Genomic DNA, 19,056 nt, shown 5'->3' on the forward strand with positions numbered 1-19,056 from the left:
AGGATCAGGATTCACCGCGGACAAGTCAGTGGGGCTCAGCTGGCCTGAGGGAAAGCGCCGTTTCGCCAACAGGCCCGGGCGAGGGCACCCGGGGCAGAGGAGGGTGAGGAGGATGCCTGGGCAAAACCAGCCAGGCGACCGGCTAACTCTACGAGAAGCAGCGTGGCTCAGTGGAAAGAGCCCAGGCTTTGGAGTCAGAGGTTACGGGTTCAAATCCCGGCGCTGCCAACTGTCAGCTGTGTGACTTTGGGCAAGTCACTTCACTTCTCTGAGCCTCAGTTCCCTCATCTGGAAAATGGGGATTAAAAACTGTGAGCCCCCCGTGGGACAACCTGATCACCTTGTAATCTCCCCAGTGCTTTGCACATAGTAAGTGCTTAAGAAATACTATCATTATTTAGTCACTTCACTTCTCTGGGCCACAGTTCCCTCATCTGGAAAATGGGGACTAAAAACTGTGAGCCCCTCATGGGACAACCTGATCACCTTGTTATCTCCCCAGCGCTTAGAACAGTGCTTTGCACACAGTAAATGCTTAAGAAATACTATCATTATTAAGTCACTTCACTTCTCTGGGCCACAGTTCCCTCATCTGTAAAACGGGGATTAAAAACTGTGAGCCCCCCGTGGGACAACCTGATCACCTTGTAATCTCCCCAGTGCTTTGCACATAGTAAGTGCTTAAGAAATACTATCATTATTAAGTCACTTCACTTCTCTGGGCCACAGTTCCCTCATCTGTAAAACGGGGATTAAAAACTGTGAGCCCCCTGTGGGACAACCTGATCACCTTGTAATCTCCCCAGCACCTAGAACAGTGCTTTGCACATAGTAAGTGCTTAAGAAATACTATCATTATTAAGTCACTTCACTTCTCTGGGCCACAGCTCCCTCATCTGTAAAATGGGGATTAAAAACTGTGAGCACCCCCGTGGGACAACCTGATCTCTTTGTAATCTCCCCAGAGCTTAGAACAGTGCTTTGCACATAATAAGTGCTTAAGAAATACTATCATTAAGTCACTTCACTTCTCTGGGCCACAGTTCCCTCATCTGGAAAACGGAGACTAAAAACTGTGAGCCCCCCGTGGGACAACCTCATCACCTTGTAATCTCCCCAGCGCTTAGAACAGTGTTTTGCACATAGTAAGTGCTTAAGAAACACTATCATTATTAAGTCACTTCACTTCTCTGGGCCACAGTTCCCTCACCTGGAAAATGGGGATTAAAAACTGTGAGCCCACCGTGGGACAACCTGATCACCTTGTAATCTCCCCGGAGCTTAGAACAGTACTTTGCACATAGTAAGTGCTTAAGAAATACTATCATTATTAAGTCGCTTCACTTCTCTGGGCCACAGCTCCCTCATCTGTAAAATGGGGATTAAAAACTGTGAGCCCACCGTGGGACAACCTGATCACCTTGTAATCTCCCCAGAGCTTAGAACAGTACTTTGCACACAGTAAGTGCTTAAGAAATACTATCATTATTAAGTCGCTTCACTTCTCTGGCCCTCAGTTCCCTCATCTGGAAAATGGGGACTAAAAACTGTGAGCCCCCCGTGGGACAACCTGATCACCTTGTAATCTCCCCAGCGCTTAGAACAGTGCTTTGCACATAGTAAGTGCTTAAGAAATACTATCATTATTAAGTCACTTCACTTCTCTGGGCCACAGTTCCCTCATCTGTAAAATGGGGACTAAAAACTGTGAGCCCCCCGTGGGACAAACTGATCACCTTGTAATCTCCCCAGAGCTTAGAACAGTACTTTGCACACAGTAAGTGCTTAAGAAATACTATCATTATTAAGTCGCTTCACTTCTCTGGCCCTCAGTTCCCTCATCTGGAAAATGGGGACTAAAAACTGTGAGCCCCCCGTGGGACAACCTGATCACCTTGTAATCTCCCCAGCGCTTAGAACAGTGCTTTGCACATAGTAAGTGCTTAAGAAATACTATCATTATTAAGTCACTTCACTTCTCTGGGCCACAGTTCCCTCATCTGTAAAATGGGGACTAAAAACTGTGAGCCCCCCGTGGGACAAACTGATCACCTTGTAATCTCCCCAGCGCTTAGAACAGTGATTTGCACATAGTAAGTACTTAAGAAATACTATCATTATTAAGTCACTTCACTTCTCTGGGCCTCAGTTCCCTCATCTGTAAAACGGGAATTAAAAACTGTGAGCCCCCCCGTGGGACAACCTGATCACCTTGTAATCTCCCCAGCACTTAGAACAGTGCTTTGCACATAGTAAGTGCTTAAGAAATACTATCATTATTAAGTCACTTCACTTCTCTGGGCCTCAGTTCCCTCATCTGTAAAATGGGGATTAAGACTGTGAGCCCCCATGGGACAACCCGATCCCTCCCCCCAGCGCTTAGAACAGTGCTTTGCACATAGTAAGCGCTTAATAAATGCCATTATTATTATTATTAGGAATCAGGGAGCTTCTGGAGGGATCTCAAGCAATCTATGGTATTTTTTGAGCACTTCTAGTGCGCAGCACTGTACTGAGAGCCCTTGTGGGAAGTACCAACAGAGTTGAGAGACATGATCCCTGCCCCCCAGGAGCTTACAGGCTAGTGGAAGACATGGATATTGAAAAAAATTACAGATAAGGGAAGCAGCAGAGTATAAGGATATGGACAGACACGCTACGGGGTTGTACATAGACTTTCGCTCTGCAGCAAAATCCTGTAGGGGAGGAATGGGACCTGTTCTGTTTATCTGACCACAATACAGCAGGAAGCCCTGAACACCTAGATAATAATTATTGTATTTGTTAAGCGCTTGGTACAACCATGATCATGCAGAGAAGCAGCGCGGCTCAGTGGCCAGAGCCCGGGCTTGGGAGTCTGAGGTCATGGGTTCTAATCCCAGCTCCGCCACATGTCTGCTGTGTGACCTTGGACAAGTCACTTAACTTCTCTGCGCCTCGGTTACCTCATTAAGACTGTGAGCCCCGGTTACCTCATCTGCAAAATGGGAATTAAGACTGTGAGCCCCGGTTACCTCATCTGTCTCCCCCTTTTAGACTGTGAGCCCAATGTTGGGTAGGGACTGTCTCTATATGTTGCCAATTTGTACTTCCCAAGCACTTAGTACAGTGCTCTGCACATAGTAAGCGCTCAATAAATATGATTGATTGATTGATTGTAAAATGGGAATTAAGACTGTGAGCCCCACGTAGGACCTGATCACCTTGTATCCCCCCCAGCGCTTAGAACAGTGCTTTGCACATAGTAAGCGCTTAACAAATGCCATCATTATTTATTAGACGATTAACCCTTTGAGAACTTCGAGGGTATAAAAGGATGAGAAGCGGTGCGGCCTAGTGGAAAGAGTCTGGGAGCGAGAAGCCCCGCATTCTAATTTTAGCTCCGCCACTTACCTGCGATGTGACTTTGGGCAAGTTAGTTAATTTCTCTGTCCTTCAGTTTCCTCCTCTGCAATATGGGGGTTAAAAATCTATTCTCCTTCCTAAACTGTGAACTGCATGTGGGACCTGATTAGCTTGTATCTACCCCAGTGCTTGGTATAGTGTTTGGCACATAGAAGTGCATAACACTATTATTGTTAATAGTAATAATAATAATAATAAAAGGGTGTTTGGCACATAGTAGTGCATAACAAACACTATTATTAATAGCAATAATAATAGGGTGCCATGTCAGTAGCTCACTCTGACACGAGACAACCCAACTCCACAGCCTACTCGGGGTTTAATCAGTTAAGGAACATGAACGTACTGAGCACCCAGGTAGGCCTGAGTTACAAGGCACTTGCTAGAGTTAAACATTAAAAAGTAGAGGTGGATAACGCCCATAGAGAGCTTACAGTGCAAGTTACTTAACTTCTCTATGCCTCAGTTCCCTCATCTGTGAAATGGGGATTAAGACTGAGCCCCACAAGGGACAACCTGATCACCTTGTAACCTCCCCAGCACTTAGAACAGTGCTTTGCACATAATAAGTGCTTAATAAATGCCATTATTATTATTATTATTATTATTATTATTATTACAGTGAGGGGCAGGGGGAAACAGGTTAAGGAGGGCTGAAAGAATATAACCAACATAACTTGATCAGTACATATGGATAAAGCAGAATGAACTCAGGAGGGGCGGGAGGAAGGAGTCGTAGAAGCAGCCCAGACTTAAAATGCACTGGAGATAAAGTTGTCAGGAAGAGAACAAGGGAGATAAATAAGGGAATGGAGGTCCTGAGCTGAGATGTGAAGGGCAAGGAGGCCGCTTCTTGTGTCAAAACTACTTGGGCAACCCTTACTATGTGTCCAACTCTGTTCTAAGCGCTGGTGTAGATACAAACTAATCAGTTTGGACACAGTCCCTGTCCCACTGGGGGCTCACAGTCTTAACCCCTCTTTTACAGACGAAGTAACTGAGGCACAGAGAAGGGAAGTGACTTACCCAAGGTCACACAACAGATAAGCGGTGGAGCCGGAATTAGAACCCAGGTCCTTCCGACTCGCAGGCCAGTTCTCTATCCACTAGGTCATGCTGCTTCTCTGCTCCCTTCCCCTGCTCCGGGCAAGTCACTTAACTTCTCTGGGCCTCAGTTACCTCATCTGTAAAATGGGGATGAAGACTGTGAGCCCCCCGTGGGACAACCTGATCACCTTGTAACCTTCCCAGCGCTTAGAACAGTGCTTTGCACATAGTAAGTGCTTAATAAATGCTGTTATTATTATTATTATTATTCCCCGCCCTGCTGCTCTGCTCACAAGTAGCTAATTCATTCAATCGTATTTATTGAGCACTTACTGTGCACAGAGCACTGTACTAAGCGCTTGGGAAGTACAAGTTGGCAACATATGGAGACAGTCCCTATCCAACAGTGGGCTCACAGTCTAGAAATACCACATATTCATTCATTTATTCAATCGTATTTATTGAGCGCTTACTGTGTGCAGAGCACTGTACTAAGCGCTTGGGAAGTACATATGCCTGGGGCCTGCCCTGTTCTCCGCCAAGAAGCAGTGTGGCCTAGTGCCAACAGCACAGGGCCTAGGAGTCAGAGGACCCGGGTTCTAATCCCGGCCATTTACACACTTGCTTACTGTGTGACCTTGGGCAAGCCACAATTTCTCTGCCTCGGTTACCTCATCTGCAAAATGGGGATTAAATCCCAGGCCTTCCAACTTAGACTGTGGGCCCCGTGTGGCACAGGGACTGTGTTCAACTTGATTATCGTGTATAGACCCCAGTGCTTTATACAGTGCTTGGCACCTAGCAGTTAACAAGAACCACGCAGAAAAAAAGCACCCTGTGCCCCGGCGGAGTAAAGTCGCTGCGCTGACACTTGTTCACGTCTCCTGACAGTTCCAAATTTGATCGCTTCCCCCCCGGCTTCCCCCTCTAGCTCTGCCCTCTGAAATACACCAAGAGGAAGGCAACTTATTTTGGGCAAGGGGCTTCAGAGACCCTAACCCCAACCTCACTCACGGAGCCAGCCCCAAGGCCTTTTCAATCCTATGCCTGGCTCAGTTTCCAGCATCTCTTCCACCACCTGCCAATTCTGGAGACTGCCCTTCCGGCGTGACTGACGTTTCACTTGACATTCCCGATTCCAATAAAAGGAAAAGAGGTAGCCTAGACAGAGAAGGCAGCCGATTGGGGAACTTTACATTCTTCCCTCCCACCGCCTGGCTTTTCCCTTTCTCCTCCTCCTGCTCTGACTCCTACACACCCTTTCAAAACGTCCTTGGCCTCAAAACTCCTCCCAGCATTTCAGCAGCTGGAGGAGGAGAAAGAATGTGGCATTTTCAAAGACTCTCCGCTGTTTGGTCCTGACAATTAGTCCATTGGAGCCAAATTTCTGGGGCATGACGCAACTCATCGTCGAGGGAGGAATGTGGGAGATCTCCGGGGGACAGTTTTGGGGGACAACTTTTCGGGAAAGATCAATCCCTACCTTCCCATCCGCTCCCAAATGAGAGTCTCTGGGGAATGGCAGGAGTTCTGCAGCAACAGGAAGTAAAAACTAATTTAAACAAAAGCCAGACTCACTAACCAGGCCCTACGTACACAAGTTCTCATTCTCTTACCAGATTCTGGTCCTTGGATTCAAGGACCTTGCAAGGAGCCACACAATCCAGATGCCAAAATGGCACATCTAAACCCTGCACCAGATGCTTTACCTGCAAAGAAGTTTGGGCTCCAGTTTGTTTTCATTACTTTTGTATATAGGAATCCTACCCCCAGATGATTCACAACACCCCGTTTAACGCACCCAATATCCACCCTCACTCACCACTTATACATTTTACTCCCCTTCTCAAAATTGATGTTCTCATGTGTGTTTCCTTTTGCATATCCAATTACTTATTCTGCTTTTTCACCCTGATTTTAAAGTTAAAACCACTTCCTATTACACCCACCTAACCCGACTATTTGTAAATAATTTTGGTCTGTCTCCCTCACAGATTGTGAGTTCCTTTCGGGCAGATAACGGGTGCCTCTGTTGCACTCTCTCAAGCGCTCAGTACAGCACTTGGCACTCAGTAGTGCTCAATACATACCACTGTTCACTACGACAGCATAGAAAATGCTTCATCTTCCGCAGGCTGTTGCGCTTGGCAGGCGCTGGTAGGCAAGGCAGTTTCCTGGAGAGCCAAAGAAGAGTTTGGATCTCTGGGCAGGAGCGGAGAAGTTTCCAACATCAGAAACCACTCCAAAGGACAATGGTCCGGATACACCAGGCGGCTCTTAATCCTCTCCAGTCTTGCCAACAATAGTTTAAATTATTCCATCTGAAGGAATTCGCGAAACCTGGACGCTTTTCCGTCATTTATGTTTCTTCCATTTTACATCTCCCCTAGGTTGGGCTCCCACACACGCCAGCTTTGCCACCCACCTCCTCAGGCTCTGAGCTTCAGAAGAAATCCCAGCACTGTCGAGAGCGGGACCCTCCACAGAAAGAGAAGCATCATGGCCAAGTGGACAGAGCTCGAGACTGGAAGTCAGAAGGACCCGGGTTCTGATCCCAGCTCTGCCACTTCATCATCATCATCAATCGTATTTATTGAGCGCTTACTGTGTGCAGAGCACTGTACTAAGCGCTTGGGAAGAACAAATTGGCAACATATAGAGACAGTCCCTACCCAACAGTGGGCTCACAGTCTAAAAGGGGGAGACAGAGAACAAAACCAAGTGCGGGCCACTGGTCTGCTGTGTGACCTTGGGCAAGTCACTTCACTTCGCCGGGCCTCAGTTTCCTCAGCTGTAAAATGGGGATCTGAAGACCGTGAGCCCCACCTGGGACAGGGACTATGTCCAACCTGATTAGTGTGGATCTACCTCAGCGCTTAGAAAAGTGCTGGACACACAGTAAACACTAAACCAATATCATCATTAACCCCTATTCCAAAAACATCCATCCACAGCTCGGTTTTCTGTTCTCAGTTTCGCTTCCCTACTGAAAATGTGTTCTTAGGACCCAACCGGTCCTTCCTGGCTGTGGTGATTGTGCTCTTTTACGTGCCACTCGTCTCCTGAATCACCAGGGCCCGGGACAGAAGCAGGGACCTGCTTTTGTGGCGGGCCGAGGCCTTTGATAATACGCATGTTGAAAAAGGAAAGCTGCTTAATTAAAACCCTTTTACCCAATCAACGTCAGCCCTTTCTCCACAGAAAGAACAAGGGGCCTTGGGGTACATGAGTGTTACAGAGCAAGGAGGACCCTTTCCGTACCCTGCTAAGGAGACAACTCCTTCCTACACCTTACCTCTGGCTCATATTCAGTGCCACGCCAGACTCTGAACAGTTAAAGCCTCCAGTCAAAGCCTTCGGGTACATGGTCAAAGTATGACCTGGCTGAGGACAGAGGGGAACCCGTAAGCTCACTGGAAAGCTTCCAACGGAATCCCTGGAGACAAAATGCCAGCGTAGCAATCCCCCGCACGCCTGGGACAGAGAATAATAATAATAATGGCTTTTATTAAGCACTTACTATGTGCAAAGCACTGTTCTAAGCGCTGGGGAGGTTACAAGCTGATCAGGTTGTCCCACGGGGGGCTCACAGTTTTAATCCCCATTTCACAGATGAGGTAACTGTGGTCCAGAGAAGTTAGGTGACTTGCCCAAAGTCACACAGCTGACAATTAGCGGAGCCGGGATTTGAACCCATGACCTCTGACTCCAAAGCCCGGGCTCCTTCCACTAGAGAAGCACAAAAGGCAGCAGTGACTTGAAGGTCCCCAGAAGTCTCACCAAGGTGATGTGAGTCAAAAATACTGGACTCAAAGCCCAATCCACTGCACATTTGCTGGGTGGGGCTGGGCACATCGATGAACCTGCTTTCCTCACTAACAGGGTTCAGGAAAACGTACTGCTTCACCACAGACATTGGGAGCTGGGACTAGCTGATGACTGCAGAGCGATCAGAGATGCAAAAATGTAACAATACTAAGCACTTATAATACATCTAAACCTACACCATACCAGGGCTCCTACCACCCCCAGAAATAGCCCAGAAAAATTCCGGTAGTCTTTTCCTCCACAACATTGCTCTCCAGTCATCCAACCAACCAGCGGGCTGGTGCAGGCACTTGCCGTATCCCAGCTTGAGTACTACATCATCAATCGTATTTATTGAGCGCTTTCTGTGTGCAGAGCACTGTACTAAGCGCTTGGGAAGTACAAGTTGGCAACGTATAGAGACAGTCCCTACCCAACAGTGGGCTCACAGTCAAAAACTACATCAGCCTCCTCTCTGGTATCATTCATTCAATCGTATTTATTAGGCGCTTACCGCGTGCAGAGCAATGTACTGAGCACTCGGGAAAGTACTATATAACAATAAACAGAGACAATCCCTGCCCACCGCAAACTCACAGTCTGCGGTGGGAGGGAGATAAAAGACTGGCTCCAGTCTTTTCCCTCTCTAGTCTGTACATCACACTACAGGCCAGATCATTTTTCTTACATGTCTTTCTGCACACATCTTCCCACTGCTCAAAAATCCTCAATGGTTACCCTATTGGTCTCTGAATCAAAGCGCAAACTCCTGACCATGGGTTTTAAGGCAGTCAGCTCGCTCCTTCCTCTTTATCCACTCTTCTACCATTACACCCCAGCTTGCACTCTTCATTCTTCTCAATCTAACCTATTCACTGTGTCTCGTTCTCACCTCTCCCCCGCCTGATGTTTTGCTCCCATCTGCCCGGAATCACTTTGCCTTCACATTCCCTCCCGATTTCCAAAATCCTTTTGAAATCACACTTCTACCAGGAGACCTTCTTACATTAATTTCTAATCTTCCCTGCTTATATCCCCTCTTCTGCCCATCTAGCACCTCTGAACCACCTAAGCATTTAAGTTCATACCACCTAGCATTTGTGAACATATGCTATATACCCTATTGCTTAAACTCTGACACGCATAACCTCTTCCTCCCTCTCCCTTCTATGTGTAATTTATTTTAGTGTGTCTTCCCCACTATTCTGTAAACATTTTGAGGTTGGGGGAACATGTCAATTCTAATTCCTTTGTACTCTCCCAACCCCTTAGAGTGCTCAGCATATAGTATACACTCAGTGAATGCGAATGATTGATGGATTGAACACTAAACACTAGACCTTTTGACTGCCAGGAAGCCTGTCTTAGTAAAGGCCGAAGATCAGTCATTTGGGTTAAAGGCTAGGGACTGGACCTAGGGCAGTCCTAAAAGCCAACTGCAAATAGATAAACTTTGCCGAAACACCCGGAAACAATACTACGTTTCTCACAGGGGTTGTCTGAGGTGGAGGACTTTTCCTTCCTGACCTCCATTCGTAATCCAGAGACCAATCCACGGTCCATTACCTTTTTCCATTCAGGTAACCCTCAGTTTTAAGCTACTCTGCCCTCACTGGAGTTGAGAAAATACCGTGTGGACTGCGGGGTGGACGGGGGGGGGGGTTGCCACTGGGAAATGGAAGAGAAAACTGGAGAAGACCGTGGTGGGGAGAGCAGGAAGAAAGGAGAGGTCAGAAGAACGAGCCCAAGGGATTGGGCCTAAGAGCTAGCACTCCAGGAATCCTCGGGGCCACGGCCATCTGTGCAGAAAATGCCAAGGAGGCCACAAGACAGAAAACAAATGGCGGCCCTGGATCGGCACTTAAGTCAGTCACGGTAATTTCCCCAAAGAGTCTTGAGACCAATTAGTCCCTTTTCAGAGAACACCAAGATCCAGAGAGGCTAAATGGCATGCTCAAGAGGACACAGGGAGTAGCAGGAAGAAGGCCATTTAAACAAATGTCTTATATTATTAACACCTTGTTCTTCTTCCAAAATGTCTTACAAAAATCTCACTCCTCTTGACCCTTCTAGACTGTGAGCCCACTGTTGGGTAGGGACTGTCTCTATATGTTGCCAACTTGTACTTCCCAAGCGCTTAGTATAGTGCTCTGCACACAGTAAGCGCTCAATAAATACGATTGATTGATTGACCATTTCCCTGGGAAGGGGGGAAAAGACAATTAGCCCCCTTCTAGCACTCCAGACACCCCTTGGACAGACCCTGGTTCCAGACATGTCACTCCATCCCAGAAGAACCAGAAATAAGGAAACTGGGCTTTGTCACAGGCAGGAGTTAAGATGGTGGGGTTTTCATTTATTTATATTAATATCTGTTTCCAGCTCTAGACTGTAAGCCCGTTGTGAGCAAGAAACCTGTCTGCCAACTCTACTGCACTGTACTCTCCCAAGTGCTCAGTACAGTGCTCTGTATAGAGTAAGAGTTCAATGAACAGCACTGATGATGACGATAGTGGTAGGAATTGTGCAAAAACGGAGAGGTAGAGAGGGTGCATTGGTTTTGAGTGTCTCACAGTGTGCTCGGGGCCTCGCTTCCCCCAAGCCGCGCTTCTGTACACTGGCATGGCCTAGGCCCCAAGACACAGCGCTAAACTGGTCCAGTTTGGCCACATCAGCTGTGCCAATCCTCCTCAATCTGAACACAGTGCTCTGCACACAGTAAGCGCTCAATAAATACAACAATGAATGAACAAGGTCCAAAGGCGCGTTCACCACAGAGGGTCTGAGAAGTACTAGAAAAACCTCAGCTGAAAAGCCCAAGGAGGTCCAGTGAATTACTGTTTACTGTGAATCATGGACAATCAGCCAGAATAAATTCATTAGTTAAAAAAAATCCATAACACACCAAACATATTAACACCTTACTCTTCTTCCACAATGTTTTACAAAACTCTCCTTCATCTTGACCATTTTCCTGCAAAAGGGGCTCACTGTGGGCAGGCAATGTGCCTGTTAGATTGTTATAATGCCCTCTCCTAAGTGCTTAGTAAAGTGCCCTGCACAAAATAAGTGCTCAATTCAGGTGACTGATGAGCCCCATTCTATAGATGTGAAAACTGAGGCCCAGAGGAGGTGAAGGTGATTTACCAAGGTCAATTCAATCATATTTATTGGGCACCTACTGTGTGCAAAGCACTGTATTAAGTGGTTGGAAGAGTATAATACATCAACAGAAACATTCCCTGTCCATAAGGAGCTCACAGTCTAGAGGGATCAATCAATCAGTCAACGGTATTTATTGAGCACTGGGGTGCAGAGCACTAAGTGCTTGGGAGAATACAATAGTGTAAGCAGACATGATCCCTGCTATCCAGGAGTTTACGATCTAGCAAGGGAGACAAAAATGAAATACAGATAGGACCAACTTTATTGCACTGGTCTCTCCCAAGTGCTTAGTACAGTGCTCCGCACACAGTCGTTCAATCGTATTTACTGAGCGCTATGTGCAGAGCACTGTACTAAGCACTTGGGACGTACAAGTTGGCAGTACTCAATCGATCAATAGTCAAGATACCACTGATTCACTGACTTGAATTGTTAGGCAGAAGCAACCCTAGTATAAGGATAGGTACATTCAATCGTAATTATTGAGCGCTTACTGTGTGCAGAGCACTGTACTAAGCGCTTGGGAAGTACAAATCGGCAACATATAGAGACGGTCCCTACCCAACAACGGGCTCACAGTCTAGAAGTGCTATGGGGGCCGGGGTGGGTACCTCAGTGCTTAGAGGGTGGGACTAAGTGTATAAACTCAGTACTACAGTAGGGTGGAGAAAAGAACTCAGGTCTAGCTGAGTTGCTTAAGAGAAGTTTTTCAGGATGGCAGGAGGCCAGAAGCTAAAGGGCTGTGTAATTAAAGGAAAAATAATTAGGACCCCAGCCACTTCACGCTACCCAATCACAGTGTCATCAATCCCAGGTGGAAACTCACTGCCCAGAGCAAAAGACAGTCCAGAAGAACATTCAATCACATTTGAGCGCTTACTGTGTGCAGAGCACTGTACTAAGCGCTTATCAGGAGCCCTCTCTGGTCCTGCGTGGCTCAGTGGAAAAGAACACGGGCTTTGGAGTCAGAGGTCATGGGTTCAAATCCCGGCTCCACCAATTGCCAGCTGCGTGACTTTGGGCAAGTCGCTTAACTTCTCTGGGCCTCAGTTACCTCATCTGTAAAATGGGGATTAAGACTGTGAGCCCCCCATGGGACAACCTGATCACCTTGTAACCTTCCCAGCGCTTAGAACAGTGCTTTGCACATAGTAAGCGCTTAATAAATGCCATTCTTATTATTATTATTCTCCAAGGCCCAGGATGTCACTGATCATCTGGGGTCAGGGGGAGGTCTTGGGCCTCTCTGCTTTCTTCCCCACCCCTCTAGAAAAAAAAAAACCTGCCAGTTTTACTTTTTGAGTAAAAGACAATCTTGCCAGAAAGATAACCTCTGGGTCTGGAGAGGATTATAGCTAAACCTGCTAAATCCCATCATCCTTCACCCTTCCAAATAAAACAAGCGAAGGGGCAAGGTGTGCGTGCAGGAGTGAAGGGGGCCAGCCCACCACGAGAAGCTTGGAAGTGGGAAGACATCACATTCCCTCGAGCCCCTGCGATCAATTCTAACAGAAATCACTGAAGTGAGGATCCCGAGGCTGAGGAAACGAAGAGACAAGGTGGAGACAAGCCAAGCGTAGAAGAGCCTCCCCTTTCTGCCTCCAGGATCCCAGGAGACCGAAGGCCCTGAGAAGCTCCTTGTATAAACAAGGGCCCTCATTATTTCGGAAAACCACCACTCCAGTCATGTCCTGAGGGTCTCAGAGTGTTCCAAGAACCACAAGCCAACTTCTGGGTGAAGAGAGGGGAGTGAATTTAAAAGCAGAGTCCCTTCTTAATCCTATTAATAAGCTGCAGACCACTTTAGTACTATAATGTACTTTCCCAAGTGCTTAGCACAGTGCTCTGAACACAGTAAGAGCCAATAAATACAAATGAATTAATGAACTAAAAGCAAAAACAAACAATAAAAAAACTCCCGGAAAACGGTTAGTGCCGCTCTTTAGATTTCATTCCTACTTGCTCCTTTATCTGAGCTGGAAATTTAGGAAGATACCCTCAAGGAAGATCAAATACCATAATCATGGCAGAAATTTCGGTTATTCTACTCCACCACAGTATTTCCCAACCATCTCAGAAAACTCCTTATCAGGATAGGAAGCAAACTAGTCCAGTGGGTCTTTTCAAGTTATAATCGGCACCAAATACAAACTACCCTTGAGAGGGATCCTATTTCCCCTCCTTGAAACCGAAAATTCAACAAAAATAATAAAAATAAAATAAATCAAGCCAGCATTTACCGGGAGGCCTGTTTGAACCTTAGCATTCCTGCTCCCAAGCTGGTCTGAACTTAGTCAAGAGTAAAAAAAGACAAAACTAAACAGTTTCTACAGGGCTACGTACGGCTCCCAAGCCACAGGGGAAGAACTTGCTACCAACCGGTGGGTTTTGGAGAGCGGTTAAAGTGTCCTTTTCAAACAATATGGCCAACTCAGATTATTTCACCTAATTGACAGGACTGATAGCACTTTCCATTTCTACCGAGTTGGTATTTTGTGGTATGGGGAGGAGCTATCACTGTAAAACTAGATGACCAGGGACAGAGGAAGAAGTAAAGATCAGACTGCTGGGTTCCTCAGCCAGACAGTTCAATGCTGTTCCCTGGGCAAAATGACCCCCTTAGGAACACCAATCAATCAATCAAATTTATTGAGCACTTACTGTGTGCAGAGCACTGTACTAAGCGCTTGGGAAGTCCAAGTTGGCAACATATAGAGACGGTCCCTACCCAACAGTGGGCTCACAGTCTAGAAGGGGGAGACAGAGAACAAAACGAAACATATTAACAAAATAAAATAAATAGAACACCAATGTCATCAGGTCAACGCCCCATGGACACTGGAGCCTGGATCATTCGAAACAATTTACAGGCCACCTGTTTTCTTCAAAGCAAGGCTTCGTGGATCGAATGGCCCTCTGCGATAGAAAAGACTACAACTAGGTCACGTATGACTGGAATGCATGATAACGTTGCTCTGGTGCCTCAAACTTCATTTCCCAGTCTCCCGGAGCCTTGTGGGTCCCTTTAATGAGATTCCCGAGCGTGGGAGAGCAGTGAGGTCACAGGTTCTCATTACAATCTGGGGGCAGCAGATGCCAATCTTGGCATCCAGCAGGCCATTAAATCCCGATGTTTCAAATATTAAACTAATTCAGGCACCATACAGGCCTGCGGAGAAATGGAGCCTCTCAGCACTAGTCCCAGCCCACACTAATCCCCTGCCACTGTAACCCCTCAGGGCCCAAGGAAAACTGCTTTAATCGCCCTCCTCCAAGCTGGTGGCCCAGACTCTCACCTCCCAAAACCTTTCCTTTTTAGAAAAGTAAAAGCAAGCCTGTCCCCCACACTGTTTTCACCCAGCCCTCTGGCCCCTGACACTGGAACACGGGGGAAAACAGGGAAGGGATGGAAAAAGCAGAAGAGGAAGAACAAAACAAAGGGTCTGTCAAGGCCAAGAACCTCCTCCTTGAGTCTCTTTGTTGCTCAAGAGTTTTGGGGTGATAGGAGAAAGGGATCCCCACCTTCCCCCAACCCCTGGGAAAGCAAGGAGAAGCAAACCCGGCAGGTGGGAGGAAGCAAACGAGCCCATGGCTTTGTTTCTCTAAAGTCACAACTGGACATTTCTGAGTCACAGATATGTCTGCATCACATAGCTATGCTGTGGGAACGGGGAAGGATGTTATTTTTCAGCATACTTGAGGATTTTCCCTTTGTCCAGCCCCTATCTATCAATTACACTTCCCCATCTCTCCACCCCCTCCCTGCGCAAACACACACAGACGCCTACTTTTTCAGGATAATTTTCCTTCCCCCTATTAGCCACCGGATTGCATTATCCTTCTACAATATCCGATCTTCTTTCCATAATAGGATTGTAACCACGGATGTCTGGAAGAGAGTGTGTACTGGGGGTTGGGTGGGTGGGGGGAGGAGGAGAAAAGAGAGGGTGATTAAGTATCACCATTTGCTGGGATTATGCCTTGCTCTGTGTTTACCAACAGCTGCAAATGCCACGCAGTTTCTTGACACCCCGGGGGGAGGATACTAGGAGGGCTAAACCACCGTCAATTATCTTGCAAAGAGAAGTCGGCCCTGAAATATGAATTCAGACATCTTAAGCGTAAACCCCCGGCCTGTTTAGAGGCGGATCCACTCGGAGGTCATCGGTTTACAAACGGGTTTTTACACCAAAAACCAAAAGTCTCCCAGAAGGAGCCTCTGCCTTTCCTCCGTTTCGAGGCTCTACTTCGATTCCCTGTTGCATTTTAAGTTCACCAGTTCTGGGGGTGGGGGGAGGAATGCTAAAGCCATTTTAAAAGCACAAAGCAAGCAACCCGGTATTCCCGGAAATGGTTTTTTAATCCAAGTCAAAATTCCCTTTTCCCAGGTGCCCCACTGGCCCTTTATCAGCCGCTCCCCCAAAACATAAACTAATTCCTTCCAGTCTCTCCCCTTTCTCCCCCCCTCCCCTCCATTTGCTTTACGGGAGTCTCCATTTGTTTAGGTCAAATAAAAAGATACACAAGGCTAGGCCAGAGTCAAAATAACCTAAATATGATCACGAAGACCTAGTTGCAAAAAGAATAGGATAACATAAAACCCAACCCTGTCAGAAAAAAAGGGGGGGGGGGCGTTTTCCATTAAAGCCTCTCTTATTAAGGAAAACCAAGGGCTGGAAAAAGGAAAAGAAAAAAAACCCTAAGCAAGGGGCAGCTGTCTGCCACAACTGACCATGCAGATTGTAGACTGTTGGGTAGGGCCCGTCTCTATATGTTGCCAACTTGTACTTCCCAAGCGCCTAGTACAGTGCTCTGCACACAGTAAGCGCTCAATAAATACGATTGAATGCATGACCTCAAACGCAAAGGTTTGGAAAAAAAACAGCTCTAAACTCACCTGGTTTAAATCTTCATCATTGAGCAAATGGGACTCGCGGGGTTTGAAGCAATTCTGACATTTGCTCTTATTGAAAATATTCGCCTGAAATTTCCTGCAAGGGTTATCTTTTGCAGACATTTTTCGTCCAGTCCTGCAAATCCGGAGGGCGGTCCGTCCGCTTATTTCCGAAAAAGGACTAAATAGAGAGGCAAGACCCCTTCTTCTCTGCCCCAGAAGGGGGGGAAAAAATCATCAAAGAGGTGCGGTGGGGGGTCCTCTAAACGATACTGTGCCAATAAAATCCTCATCGACCGCGGGATTTTGGAGATCCAAGGATGGGGGGAATGTCGAGCCTGGTCCCCGTTCACTTTGACGGCATCCCAATTCCGGGAAGGGGGGAAATTTGCAGGGGACGAGGGGCTGGAGCTGGCCTCAACAGCCAAGGCAGAGGTGCAGCAGGGGGAAGGCCAAACAAAAGCAGAGATGGATTCCAGCTGTCAGGGTCGCCCTGGCTGTCCTGGCCCCTCTTCCTCCCTTAATAAATTAAGGTGCGGCCGGGCTGCAACGGGGGCATGGACGGGGGGTTTCGGGGATCATAATCTGGAGAGAAGAGGGGGCCTGTCGAGGATGCAACCGGTTGCAGAGCAGCACAAGGCGCAGGCCCCTCCAAGAAGGGTCGTTTGCAAAGCAGCCGCCTTCTTCTGCTCCCCCTTCTTTCGTCTTTATCGATTGATTGATTGCTCTTCTGCCCCGGCCGGTCCGGGGCCTTAATTCCCCCATCGATGCATCCTCCGAGCCCGACCTGCTCGCCTGCAAATGGGAGCTGCGCTCCCCGGGCGGCCCGGGGATGGGGGGCGGGGGGCGGGGCCTCTATGACGGACAGCGCGCCCGGGCCAATGGCGGCGGCGCCTTCCGCTAACAAAGGAGAGCCCGGCCAATCGGAGCTCGGGGAGGGGTCAGAGGGGGCGGGGCTAAAGGGGGGAGGGATGGAGCCCGAGGCACGTGCGTTGGGGAGGCCGAGGCGGCTCCCAGAATGCCCTGCTTCGAGGGGGCATTTCCCAGAACCCCTTTCGCAGGCCCTGCCTGGGCCCTGAGGCCTTTAATTTGACGAGATGACACTTTCATAATAATAATAACAACCTTCATTTCTTTCATTGTATTTATTTTAATTTACGTAATAATAATAATAATAATGGCATTTATTAAGCACTTACTATGTGCCAAGCAGTGTTCTAAGCACAGGGGAGGTTACAAGGTGATCGGGTTGGCCCATGGGGGGGCTCACAGTCTTCATCCCCATTTCACAGATGAGGGAATTGAGGTCATCATCATCAGTCGTATTTATTAAGCGCTTACTGTGTGCAGAGCACTGTACTAAGCGCTTGGGAAGTACAAATTGGCAACATAGAGAGACAGTCCCTACCCAACAGTGGGCTCACAGTCTAAAAGGGGGAGACAGAGAACAAAACCGAACATACGAACAAAATAAAATAAATAGAATAGATATGTAACTAACAAAATAAAATAAATAGAGGTCCAGACTGTGAGCCCACTGTTGGGTAGGGACTGTCAATGTGTTGACAACTTGTACTTCCCAAGCGCTTAGTACAGTGCTCTGCACAAAGTAAGCACTCAATAAATATGATTGATTGATTGATTGAAGTGACTTGCCCAAAATCACACAGCTGGCAACTGGCGGAGCTGGGGTTTGAACTCATGACCTCTGACTCCAAAGCCCAGGCTCTTTCCACTGAGCCACGCTGCTTCTCTACTCTTCTCTAATAAATGTAGTTATTTACATTCTGTTCATTCATTCAATCGTATTTAGGGAGCGCTTCCTGTGTGCAGAGCACTGGACTAAGCGCTTGGGAAGTCCAAGTTGGCAACATCTAGAGACGGTCCCTACCCAACAGCGGGCACTTCCTAGACTGAGCCCCCTCCTTCCCCTCCCCATCCCCCTGCCTTACCTCCTTCATTCATTCATTCAATCGTATTTATTGAGCGCTTCCTGTGTGCAGAGCACTGGACTAAGCGCTTGGGAAGTCCAAGTTGGCAACATCTAGAGACAGTCCCTACCCAACAGCGGGCATTTCCCAGACTGAGCCCCCTCCTTCCCCTTGCCTTACCTCCTTCCCCTCCCCACAGCACCTGTATATGTATATATCTTTGTACATATTTATTACTCTATTTTATTTGTACATATTCTATTTATTTTATTTTGTTAATACGTTTTGTTTTGTTCTCTGTCTCCCCCTTCTAGATTGTAAGCCCACTGTTGGGCAGGGACTGTCTCTATATATTGCCAACTTGGACTTCCCAAGTGCTTAGTCCAGTGCTCTGCACACAGCACTCAATAAATACGATTGAATGAATGAACGTGTCTGCTGTGTGACCTTGGGCAAGTCACTTCACTTCTCTGAGCCTCAGTTCCCTCATCTGTAAAATGGGGATTAAGACTATGAGCAAGTCACTAAACTGACACAGACCCTCTCCCACGAGGGACTCACAATCCAAGTGGGGAGAGACGAAACTAATAAAAATAATTCCTGTAGTATTTGGTAAGCACTTACTATGTGCCAAGCACTGGGGTAGAAGCAAGATAATCAGGTTCGCTCCAGTCCTGGTCCCACGTGGGTCTCGCAGGAGGAGGGAGAACACAAAATAAGTGAGCTGAGGCCACAATAGCCTCCCCTTCAGCATGGCGCTGCTAGGAGAGGCCTGGATACTGAGCACCCAAGATGATGGCAAAGATG

At 47.5% G+C, this 19,056-nt stretch overlaps 1 protein-coding gene across 8 annotated transcripts in view; it reads right to left on the reverse strand.

Annotated features, from left to right (window-relative positions):
* Positions 1–17,106, reverse strand: part of LOC119942831 (myosin phosphatase Rho interacting protein) — a 253,516-nt gene extending 236,410 nt beyond the window's left edge. For all 8 annotated transcript variants that reach the window (XM_038763815.1, XM_038763816.1, XM_038763813.1 and 5 more), the window contains exon 1: positions 16,322–17,106. In XM_038763815.1, the coding sequence (XP_038619743.1) occupies positions 16,322–16,441 (120 nt within the window). In that variant the 5' untranslated portion in view covers positions 16,442–17,106. The remainder of the gene's footprint in view (positions 1–16,321) is intronic.
* Positions 17,107–19,056: the final 1,950 nt, after the last annotated feature.

The sequence above is a fragment of the Tachyglossus aculeatus genome, chromosome 21, assembly GCF_015852505.1.
Source record: "Tachyglossus aculeatus isolate mTacAcu1 chromosome 21, mTacAcu1.pri, whole genome shotgun sequence".
Lineage (NCBI taxonomy): Eukaryota > Metazoa > Chordata > Mammalia > Monotremata > Tachyglossidae > Tachyglossus > Tachyglossus aculeatus.